General features: G+C 36.0%; 1 protein-coding gene across 1 annotated transcript in view; it reads left to right on the top strand.

Moving 5' to 3' along the window:
* Positions 1-12,894, top strand: part of CHM (CHM, Rab escort protein 1) — a 146,406-nt gene that overhangs the window by 102,605 nt on the left and 30,907 nt on the right. Inside the window, exon 9 of the mRNA XM_019536476.1 lies at positions 5,837-5,914. Within this exon, the coding sequence (XP_019392021.1) occupies positions 5,837-5,914 (78 nt within the window). The remainder of the gene's footprint in view (positions 1-5,836; positions 5,915-12,894) is intronic.

Raw genomic sequence — 12,894 nt, forward strand, 5'->3', positions numbered from 1 at the left:
CCAGTTGTGGCCTTGGCTCCACCACGATCCGCTGGCTGGGAAATTGGCTTTGTGGTCGGACCCAGAGGGTTGTGGTTATCACTTTTGTTTAGTTTAGTTCAGGAAACTGAAATTCACAGATAAGGATGAGACTTCATTTTTAAAAGAATCTTCAACACATGTACTGATGCTTTTGAGATAGCCAATTGCTTGGAGGTCTTTGCGTTGTATTAATGCATGTCTTATTTTGGGACTTCCATGGTTTAAGAAACTAAAAACATTCAAAAAGGAATGTTTGTTTTTCACATTTTCCTTGTCATTTTTACGAGATATTTGAGACATCTGTTAAAAGTTTCCATACTATATTTGTACTCTGATTTGATGCTTCATTGAAATAATACTGAACTTGTAAAATCACAGTAATTTGCATGTTTATGTGGTGTTAGTGAGAAGTATAGGATCATAACTTTATTATAGGATTGAGCAAAATAAGAAAGTTATTATTAAAAACAAATCTGTAAAAGTTAGTTTTGACATGTATGCAGAAAATTATTTTTTCTGAATAAGTATAATTGTATAGAGTTTCTCTAAGCTACAAACCTTGTGGTTTTAGGGCAGATAAGTTGTAATATGCTTTCATGTTTTGGTGGCTTTCTCCCAGTTGCTGCTCATGGTAGGCATTACTTTAAAAAAGAAAACCTTTGAAAATGAATTATTTCAGAGACCAAAGTAGTAAGATCATGGACTTGTGTTCAAGACCAGTTTATTAGGTCCCTTTGAGGGAATTCCATGCTATGATCCAATAATTAAATATTCTCAAGCAAATATTCTCAAGTTACTCAAGCAAAGCCTACCAAGGTTGTTATTTAGGTAGGAAGTGTAAAGGAGTGTCTCTGTTTTGGAATAAGTGTTAATTCACTTGAGAGACATATAAGACTTCGTTCTTTCCAGCCTTAAATGCCCCTCAGGCTCTAGAGCAGGGGTGGGCAAAATGTGGCCCACCAGGCCAATCTATCTGGCCTGCGTGGCTCCTAAAAAATTTAGAAAATGAATATTTATCTACCCCTGGCTGCCTGTCATGCAGCCCTTGAAGGCTTGCCAAAACTCAGTAAGCAGACCTCCTCCTGAAATAATTGCCTGCCCCTGCTCTAGTGCTTGCTAAAGATGGAAGAGCATATCACTACCCCTGCTAGAACTGGGAGACTGGAGACAGAAAATTGTGCAGGGTTTGCTGCTCTCTAGCCCCAGAAATAGCTAAACAGACAAGAGGGCATTCAGGCTGCTTATAGATGTTTAAAAAAACCAAAACAAAACTGTGCTTTACCGGAAGCAGCAGCACATTAGTTTGACCCAGCTCTGCAGTGTCTGTATAGATTGGATGCTTCAGCAGGGCTTTTTGGTGCTTTTATTTCATAGCTGATTCAACCAAGTATTAGATGAGAGCCAAAAAAGCCCCACTAAAGTGCCCAACTTATGCAGACTTTGGGTGAGCTGGGTCTAATTAATGCAATGCCTCTTCTGGGCATGGGCTGGGCTCGGCGCGAGAATGCACTGGGTTTAAAGTAAAGCATCAGGTTTTTTTGGAGGTTTTTTTTAATATCTGTAAGCAGCCTTGTTGACTATCTGACCTGTTCTCCTTCCCTACTCCCATGGGAAGGAATGTCAGGAGCAGAGTTCTGTGGGATGCTGGAAGACTGGGCAAACTTCTGTTGTACTGTTATAGCATACAGACATAACTGGAACCATTTACGAATGAAACCTTTCCAGTTAGTTGCTGTTTTACGAATGGTTATTTTTGGAGTGCTTTTGCAATTTTGGAAGCACTTCATAGGACATGCATGTCTGTTTGTTTACCCTTTGAAGTGCTTCAGATGTTATCAGGGCCTGATATGCATTGCTCTTATTTCATTTGCTTGAAAAGTCAAAACCTTGGGGAGGTAGTGTAAGGAAGAAATACAATATAGGGGATAAAGAGCAAGGCAGACTTTCTTATACTTCCTCACAGAACACTTTTAATATTGGATTTTTACCTGGAGGAAGGTCTCACTTTCTCCTGTCACATATCAAAGTATGCCTGTCTTGGACTGTAGCTGCTCCTAGTGATATATGAAGTGACCCTTTCTATATAATTTCGTAAAGTTGGATCTTCTGAATGAAAGGTAGTGAGTTAAATGTAAGATTTTTATTATACTCTCACAGCTGAGACTTCTACTGTAATAGAATTTAGTGGTATCTATTATAGTACATTAATATAAACTGGAAATGAAATGAGGTAATATCAACACTGGTCATTCCAAAATGATGGCATTGCATACAAGTCAAATGTCATGACTTTCACATGAAAAGAATTTCAGGGTGTTCTTTTTAAAAATTTACTTTTACAAGAGAGTTTGTGGTTGTGGTTTGTGGTTAACTCCATAACAGATATACTATTATATTAACTTCTTGTTTCAAATTCGGTAGACTTAGTGTGTACCAACTTTCGCATTTTTTAAATCCGGATTACCTCTATAAGCATAGAAGATCCAACATATCTTTTAGTGCAAAAGGGGACAGGATATAGAGAGTCCATAATGTCTTCATGCTGCAAACAGGTTTTTGACTGGGGCTTATTGTGTGTAATTGGTGAGGAGCATCTGGAAATGCAGTGAATCCAAGGTATCTGATACATTTCAGTTCACACTGTCATTGTACATTATGCTAGCCATGCTGCTGTCCAGATTTATATTGTCTAGATCAGTCATTCTCAACTAGGGTGATGCAATATCCTTTTTATGTTGCCACAAGATGCTGTAAAATATTAGCACTGTTAGGTATGCAAAAACCTGCACAGGATTCACAAAAAAAGCTCACAGATTTCAAATAGGAATTCATAAAGTAAAAAATATTTTGATCTATCTTGGCTTTTGGAGTTCTTTGCAACAGAAGAATTGCTTTATTTTTTATGTAGTCAAAAATGAAAGAAAGGTAAGAGCTGGCATTTTTTGAAGAGTATCTTAGAAAACATGGCTGAAAACCAGTGGTCTAGATTATTTGGGCTACATGCTAGGCAGGCGTTTTGTCTTTATTTTCATAATGGTCACTGTGTTCAAGAGTTGGGGGAACTAAAATATGGAAATATTTCTGACAGCATTGTGCATTAGCAAATGACAGCATTGTGAATTAGCAAAAACAGAATTAATTTAATCTGTTTTTTCTCATGCTGCATTTTTGCAGCTTTTTCATGTTCTAACAGCTGAAAATAGGGTTGTGATCTATAGTGGAATAATTGCAGCTTGTATTTAGCATTGAACATGGTGAGGCTTAAGTGATACTTAACATATCAAAAGTCATAAACTGACTTGGGCATGAGATGAACAGAATTATTACCAAATTATGATAAGGTTGCATTGATGTGTTCAAGATGGTTCGGGAATTGTATGAGAAACCAGGGTTTTTTGTGATATCTTTTATTGAACCAACTGTACAGTTGGTAGAGATGTTTGACAAGCTTCCAGGTACAGCACATCCTTCCTTGGATCTGGGCATAAACACATTTTGTACAGTGTTTACCTTGTTTTTTCAATTAGAAAGAAATTAGTCTTTTTACTGGCCCTTAAAACTTATATATTCAAATAATATATCAAGTACATTTTAAAAGCATAATTACATGGAAGAATACAAGGGACATTTTGTTAATATTGATCTGTTATGGAGTGCAGTATTGGTTACTGCAAAAATATAAAACAATGAAAGGGACTTTTTTGACATACAATAGAAAAGTAGTTTTTCTTTTAAAAAGGATGAGTAGATTATTGAGTGTAAAATTGACCAGACTATGATTAAGCTTCTTGTTAGATAGTTGTTCTCCACATGTGATGCCAACTGCATTCTCTGGGCAGATGCTTAGAACTCTCATATGTTTCCACCTCAGTCTTGGTCATCCTCTCAGCCTACTTCCAGAGATGTGGGTTTTGCAGAACATTTTGAATTGGAAAATTTTCCAGAAATTTTTCCAGTGCCCTAAATAGAGTATAATCTGATTTAGCATGTTTATTTGGCTTTTATTTAGTAAACAAAACAAAAAAGTACCCCCATGTTAATTTGTTGTCCCAATAGCCACAAGTATTTGAACTGAAATATTTGATTAGGAAAAAAAATTAAATACAGCACACATGATGTGATTTAAATATTCAAACAATTTCAAAACTTTATGTGGAAAGAAATTATTTTATTAGAATACTTGTAAAAATGTAAAGACAATACACAATAGCATGTGCTTCCCTTACATTGTTTGTTTAAATGTAAGAAATAAACCGAAGGCACTGAAAACTGCTGACGCTAATTTTAGCACACCCAAACAGCTGCAGGATATGTCATGGTTGTCCACTCATCTACTTCAACAGAGTTTAACTCTCTTCCACTGAGGTCACTGCAGCACCTCCAGTGTCACTGTCACTGTCTGCAGAATCACTTGCACTGCTTATTAGTTCCATTTCAGAATCAGATTGAGGCAAATCAATATTTAACCATGTTCTCTTTTGCTAAGGATGGTTTTACCAATGAGTGAATGGGCAAGGGCAACTTATCATCACATTGCATCTTCTGCACTAATTGTGCTTCTGCCTGATTCTCCAGAAGCAAGGGATTTTGAGAAATAGAAACAAGTTTAGCAGTGTGTTCATTTGTTAGTCTATTCGTGTTTTTTGTCTTGATTGAGCTGAAAGCCTGCCAGTTCTGTTCACAAGAAGCTGCTGTTGGTGGAGTGGTTAGGATCCTTAGAGCAATCCTAGACAACAGTCAGGTGTTACAATATCCCTTCCACCATGTGAGGGGAAACCTATTCTCTGCTGTCTGCCAAGCTTGCCTAATATTGCATTGGCATCCATTCATTGTTACTAATAAATTTTATGAAACAATGAATTTTTAGAAATGGAAAATTTTCCACAGTAAAATAAAGCACTGGAAAATTTTCCACCCCACATCTCTGCCTACTTCCAGTTTGTGTCATCTCTTCGTTCTTTGCTCCCTTTGCATTGGCTTTGACCACAACTCATTTATTTTGCTGCAGCAGTGGACTTCGTTGTATCTTTTGCCCATTTTCATACCAGTCAGGAGTTTACTATTATCTGTTCTCTCCAAGGAATATTCTAGCCTTATCTGTGCACAAGATGAAGTTCAGGTGCCCTTCCTGATGCCAGCCACAGTTGGCATGTCAGTACGTTGATTACCCGATACCCACTTAAAAAGCAGTGGAGATTTGTAACACTATCTGTGGTGGCTGGCTATTTTCAGGAATTTTCCTAAGCATGTCCATCTTATATAACACCCGGTGTACCATAGTGAGCACTCCCATACTTCTGGCTGTTCACTCATTCACCACGATGAAGTGCAGGTTGGCTTTAGAAAAGCAGATCGGATGCTGTTTTATGGGGGGGAAAAGCTTTGTCTTTATTAAAGAAATGGGTGTTTTTGATATATATATATATTTTAGTTTTCAGCAACAAGCAAAGATGTGCTAAAACCAAATTTTTGCAAAAGAATTATGAACATAATCTGATTCCTAGCCAGATCCTGAGAGAGGCTTAACACCCTTTCCTTCTAGATTAAGTCTTTTCAGTGTGCTAGCATATTCTGGAACATCTGGTCTGCCTTTAAGGGTGCTAATAATAGTTCAGCTGCAAAGTTGTGATTACAGTTAATTTGAGAGTGATATAGCATGTAATACAGATTTCTGTGATGCTGGGGTTCAGACTTATCAGTCAACATGTTATTCTGACATATGTCAGTGCATAATCCACTTCCTTTCTTACCACAACTCTAGGTTTACAAATAGTTATGATTCACCTAACAGTTACCTTTTCTTACATATTTCTAGGATGTGTGCTGTTTTTGGTGGAACCTATTGTCTTCGCCATTCTATACAGTGCCTTGTAGTGGACAAAGAATCTGGACGGTAAGGGTACTATAAGTAACCTGTTTATATACAAAACACAGATGAAAAATGCTAAAGTCGATTTTAAAAAAATGATTCTTCAAAGATCCTCCTTGGTATTAATAACACATCAACCTTGATTAAAAGTAATTTGTGTATAGGTCCTCCAGAACAAGGAAAGTGGGTCTAGAATATAGAAACTAAATTAATTTCCCTGTGATATTACTACAGCTCCTGATCACCCAAGCTTGGAAGACAAATCATTTCAGCTGCCGGGGGGCTGGTGATGAGTGATGTTAGTTTTCCTTGTGGCCTTACCTACTCTAATTGATTTTCATCAGATGACAACAAAGCCCTCTGTTATTGCATTTTTAAAAATGGAGCTCACCTAAAGACTCATCAGATTAATCTTTGCTGATAATGCATGTCACTCCAAGAGAAAAGACTTTAATGAGTTTTTAGGTAGATTGTTGTCATAAACTATGCTGCCCTCTTATCCTAGGATAAATTCTTCTATAACAGTATCAGGCCTTCAGGCAGGTTTAAAGTTTAGTGAAGAAAAATATGCCACATTTTTTCCATAGTAGCATTGTTTATTCTTCTATAGATTATCATATATGTTCCATTGTATACATCTTTTTGAGGTATTTATAACAGTTATAAAAACAAGCTGTAGGTTGGAACTGGATGTTCTAAATGTTGTTCTGAAAATGAACTTCTATTTAAAACACACAAAAGTTTGAAATCACATCTGGATTGCTTTTATGTTATTCTTACTAAGCATGTATAATTAAAGCAATACTTTAAACCTTCATACTTGATATTTGATTCAATGGGACTGTTGCTTCACTCAGCAACTTGCAAACTTTAGTTTGTCAGCCACAGGTAGTTCATATTTCCAGCTGCTTCTATATGTCTTCAGGATTTTTTAAGTAAATACATCTTCATTAAGTTGTTCATTCTTTGAAAAACACTTGAGAACTTTTTTTCTGTATTCCATTTTTCAGGTAACCCGGTTAACTTTTCATAGTTTTCTAGATTTTGGGGCATTCATGATAGTCCTACTTCCAAACTAGTTGTTCACTCATTTTTATAAGTTCTCCTAGTCTCTCTCTCATTCATTTAGACTGCTTACAGATGTGGAAAAAAGGAAAAAAACCCAACACTTTGCTTTAAGCTCAGCGTGTCCCTGCACTGAGTGCAGTGTGCCCAGAAGATGCATCATGTAAGTTTGAACTGGTTCACCCAACATCTGTATAGATTCTGTGCTTCAGTGGGGCTTTTTGATGCTTTTACCTAATAGCTAATTGGATCAGCTGTTTGATAAAAGCACCAAAAAGTCCTGCTGAGGCATCCAGTTTATACAGATGCTGGGGAGCTGGGTTGAACTAACACGCTTCCTCTTCTGGTAATTTTTAAAGGGGTGGGGGGGTCACATTTGTCAGCAACCTTAGTGTCAGATCCAAATTGTTCTAGGTGCCTAAGCATGATTTAAGTAGGATTTAGGTACCTAAATTACAAGGAAGCGATTTAGAATTACCCAGCTCCAGCGGCTGTAAAATAAAATAGTTTAGACACAGTAATCCATTAGTCACTTCTGTTTGGGCTTGAAAAGATCCATAGGCACATAAGGATCCAGACACAGATTTCCACCTCTCAGAGGAGTGCCTTCATCATTTGACTGTGGAACTGTGCTTCCTCTGGCTTGCTCTTCCAGCCTGTTTCTCCTGGCTATCTAGTGAGCCAAATTCAAGAGGTATGGGGGGTGTTTTTAACCCATATTATTTTTTAGCTTGGTGGGGATTTCATGAGAAGTGGAAGATGTGGGTTAGTGTTCCTTCAGGCCATGGATGACCGATAATGTGGGTCTCCCACTTCCTAGGTAAGTTCTGTAACCACTATGCTGCTAAGCAAAAGGTGGGAAACAACACCATTATTCCTAATGAAAAGTGTTCCTAGTGGGTGCTATGTACTGAATTCAGTGTCTGCTAGTTATCAGTTATCCCTTTGTGGGCACTCTAGATACCAAAACTATGGAGGCACCAACTGTGCATCCCTGAATCAGATGCTAAACTCTGAGGAGGGGTGGAGTTCATACATGTCTGTGTGCCTATCATTTCCTGTGGATCACCTTTTGGAGGTTCTGTGCCTTATTCTCTCTATTGATTATACAGATCTTACACCTACTTCTACCCATTTGGATCAATATCCTAGATCAAACCACCTATTTTTAGCTGTGCTAAAGCCAAAATATTGAGAGTGTTTTGAACCTGGCTGTTGGTCTTTTTGGGACCTTATTCTCACATAGTGTTTTCATCTGATGGGCTTTTCTTTCTTTCCAATGTGGTCAAATATACTTACCAGAATGTGTTCACAACTGATGCAGTTTTTGCCTACCTTTATCATTTTATTGCTCTTATTTGTCTGTCTTGCCTTTCTCTCTGTTATTGCATGTATTTCCTGTATGCCATCTCTGCATTGGAAGACTATTTCAAACTTCTAGATTATTGAGATTGAGATTGCTGCTGTTTGCCTCTTCTAAATGAGTACTGTGCCTTGGATCTAATCATTTCAACAGAGTTTGATCATTATTCTGAGATTAGCCAGATTGTCTAGCCCACTAATGCTATTTAAATCATCTAACCCTATTTTCAATAAGAACTGCAGGCAAGATTTATGCACCTGGGCCTAACTACTTTAAAAACCTGGTTTATGTCTTTACATGGACCTCCTCACTGCTTCAGAAATTTTGATCCAGCCAGTGATGTGCAGGTTTAATACCCCTGTCCTTGCACTTATAAGAATTAGGCTTTTCATTATTATCCCAAAAATGTTTACCGCACAAGAGTTTTCTAATGACTTTCTCATAAAATTAATGTGAAACATTGCAGCTTTCCCAAGGGGGCTTTAGGTCTTCTCAATGGAATGCCTCAGGGCCATGCACAAGTTTCTCCTTTGCTCCCAATATGCTTCTGATGCTACTTATAAGGTCTTCATCATAATTTTCAAAGCAATTAGTTGACCAAAGCCTTGACTATATTACAAAAAAAATTGCATTATGTGAACTCTGGCATTTAATAATAGGGCAACAATTGTACTGCTCTTGGACAGTGCATATGACAAAGCCTAATTCAAAGCACATGAAAGACCAGGACAAAGCATTCTCAACTGAAAGTTTCCAGCTCAGGAACAAGCTTATATAGATGAGAGATGATTAGATGAATCCAGAATCTGGTTGTCTTAAACAGTGGTCATCAGCCTTTTTTAAATGGAGGCACAGGCCTTAGGAGACTCAAAGCACCCCTTGGAAATTGCTAGATCTTACTGTTTACTTGTTTTATTAACTACAGAAAAATAATAGAGCAATCTTTCTGTTGCAAAGAACTTAAAGGCCACAACATGACAAAATGTTTTAACACTCTGAATTCCTATTTGAAATGTCAGTTTATCTTGTGCATATGTTGAAATTATCTCATGGCACCCTGATTGAGAATCACTGATCTAAATGAAATGCTGAACACCTTTGTTTTAAGTACAACCTTTCCATCACAGCAAATGATGTGATGTTAGATGTCCATAATCTACTCATGAATATTCCCTTTTACCTGTTGAGCTCTCACACTGGAAATTTTAGTTTCACTGGCCCAAGTCTGTTTGGGTGGAAACAGACATCACCTTACCTAAAAATGTTAAATAAATAGACATCCATAGCTTTTGTCACACCACAAGTTCCCAAATTAGTGACCATGAAAGAAGTTAGTAATAATCTGTTCCGTTTTATTGTGGCAGACATCTATTTGCTTTTTGCTGCTGGCAACCCAGAGTTTCATGTGCTCTTCAGTCACCCCAGGCAGGGACTCAGGGGCTTGATTAATTGCAAGTTATCTGAAAAAAACCAAATACTGATGAGCTAGAAGGATGCAGTGGTAAGGAGGTTATGCTGATATATTATATATTTGGTAGGTTTAGTCTAATATCATGGAGTGTGTCTACATTATATGCATGAAACAGTAGAATAGCTTTCTTTAGATTAATTATGTTAATAAAGCCCTTTCTAGGTACTTTATGTGTACAAACTATAATAATATGCAGAGAAAGAGTTTTAGAAGACTGGAATCTTTTAAACATGGTTGTTCCAGGTTTTGAATAATAAAAGATTTTTCCTTTAAATTTATGCGTCTTTGTGCAGACATTCAAGCAATATAGCTTTTAACTAAACAAGTCAAGGAAATGAAAAGTGGGACAAGTTCAGAAAGCTTACAAGCAATCTCATGTAAATCATCAGTTAAAAAAAGTTTGTTAAAAGATGCTGTGTTGCTGGAGAGTATAATTTTGATCTAACTCAAATACTCTAAATGTTAGCAAACTAAACATACTTTATGCTGTTTGCCCTAAAGGGAATGCAAATTTAATTTCTGTACTGTTATCCTTTTTTGTTTTAGTTTTTTGCTTTTATTTCCTGTGTGCATAGTAGAAATTGCTTATTTAGCTTCATTAGGATGATTTAAAGGATTTTAATTTACATAATTATATTTCAAATGTGGTTACATTAAAAATAACATTTTTATGTTCAGCATACCTTTAAATGTGGTTCCAATTAAATAATTCTGTCCAAAAACTGAAAAGATGTGACAAATGTAAATTTATATTTCTGTAATAAAAATATATAGCAAACACTGTAATTTACATATCTTTCCTGAAATATTGCATACTGGCTTTTTCAGTGCTGGTAAGTCCATTTCAAGGATGTCGCCCTTAGTCCATTAGTTTGGATAATGAGCCCTATAAAGTACATTTATAACTCGTGGCACTGCAAGGAGATGGATTCTAATTTTCATCCTTTTATCTAGACACATTGAAAGAAGGTCAATGGAGGGTTCTGTATGATTCATTGTCCCAACACATATCAGATGACAGAGACCTGATAATGTCAGTGCATAAGTGTTTTCCTTATTTGGAGGCAGTACTTGAAAGAAATCTTCTCATGATCTTCCTTTGAAGTAAAGTGGAAACTGATATTAAAAGCACTATCTTTTTTTTCTTCTTTTAAAAACCTTATCAAACATATGACCTGATAGATATTTCTGAACAAAGGAGAGAAAACAACACTTAGCAGGAAAATAAAAAGCCTATGGTTGCTTTTGCTGGCTTTGAGTGATACAACATGACATTTAATCAACCTTTCTCCTTCCAGAATGTTCAGGGAAAAAAAACCCTTCTTTCATAAACAATAGAAAAGGTTATAATTAGATATGAACTGTGCCGGCTTGACTTGCTAGTTTATTAGCCACATTAAATAAGTGCTGTAGAGCCAAATTAGTGCAGCTCCCCCAAAAAACCTTAAAAATAGCAAGTGAAAGGCATATTGAAAAAACTATAATTTATAATGTATGTAAGTGGTATTTCAAAGTTTATGACATGAGATATTTAATTTACTTTTCACCATGGTGCTTGAATGTTGCTACTAACAGTTAAATGGGTAATATGCAAGTCATACGCTGATTGTTATTGTGAAATTATTATTGTAAAATCAGATAAGTCTTCTGTACTATTATCCTTAACTTTCTGTTAAGTTTTTTTTTAACTCTTCTTTACCTGTATTTCTTGACTTCCTTTTGTATTAGACCACAGATTTTTCCATAGAAAGTTGGGGTGAAATCCTGACCTTATACAAGTCCCTAAGAGCACTCCAATTTGATGTGAATACAATGTATTTCAACATGATCTTGAGGGGAGTGGAGGAAAGGGCATTTAAATACCTTAATTCACAAATGCTGACTAGTAACTAAATGTATAAAAAATCTTATTGATGTAGGAATATCTCCTAAAGTAATTTTTAGAATAAAACATTATTGTAGGGTGAGGAAAAATACTATGAAAGCATTATCATAAGAAACTAGGAAATTACTGTCTTGGGCATTTGGTTCTTTCTAAAGTTCCATTTAAAGTATGCCTGTATCTATGACGTACAATTTTACTTCCACTATATTTTCAGAAACTGATTTAAGGAAATTTCACTCTGAAGAGTGGGAGATGTTTTGTAAATTAGACAAAAAGTAAATATTGAACATTTATATGCAGAAAATGATCTGACATTATATAAAGCAATGAAAGTCTTACTGAGAATCCAGGGTTAAGGCTTAAAAACAAGACAAGAAGATAGAAGATATATTCTATTTGTAATTAGGCTAATGAAAGCAATCATTGAGACGGGTGACATCTGAAACTAGTCTTATTTAGTGTGTTCAACTTCAGCTTACAAAAAATGACCATATGTGAATTCAGAGCATATTGGCTGGTTAGCAGTGGCAAGTTTTAGTTAATGGGAAATGTTTTACCTGTTTTTTCTATGTTGAATTATTCTTAAATTTCTGCTTAAATTGGTAATATGCTAAAATATCTGAATTTCAAAATAAATTTACCATCACTTAACGTTTTTGCACTTGCAATCTTATTGTCCTGTATTTCAGATTTTTCTTCTACTTTTAAGCTTCAGTGCATACAGAAATATAGTTCTATGGCATTGCATTTTGACAACAGCTGTTATAAGGATGTACTGTAGGTAGCCTCAAATATTTCTATGCAGTATCATTGCAAAAAGGCTTTTCCTTTTACAAATTACAGCTTTGTTTTTTTACTGCATAAATAAAAAATATCAGCTACCTTGAGGTCTGATATTGAAAACTAAGAAACGTCACGGGGGAGAGAGTGCTCTGTAGTGCTATAGGTAGAGCTTATTTCTTGGAGAATGAATGGGTGTCCCTTAGAAGGGACCCCAGATTTCAGTTATAAATAGATATTTTATGTGTATTGTAGTAGCATGTACAAGCTACAGGCAAGACCAGAGCTTGTTTATTCTAGGCTCTGGATCTGTTTTGTATTAAGAAAATATGAATGTTGGAAAATTCATTACTTCTATGTTCTGGGCTTGGGGAAAATTGTAGCATTAGATTTTAAATGTTTGCCTGAAGTGAACGTAAGATACTAAGATGAAATATATT

Source organism: Crocodylus porosus, unplaced genomic scaffold (assembly GCF_001723895.1).
Source record: "Crocodylus porosus isolate Cpor-Errol unplaced genomic scaffold, CroPor_comp1, whole genome shotgun sequence".
Lineage (NCBI taxonomy): Eukaryota > Metazoa > Chordata > Crocodylia > Crocodylidae > Crocodylus > Crocodylus porosus.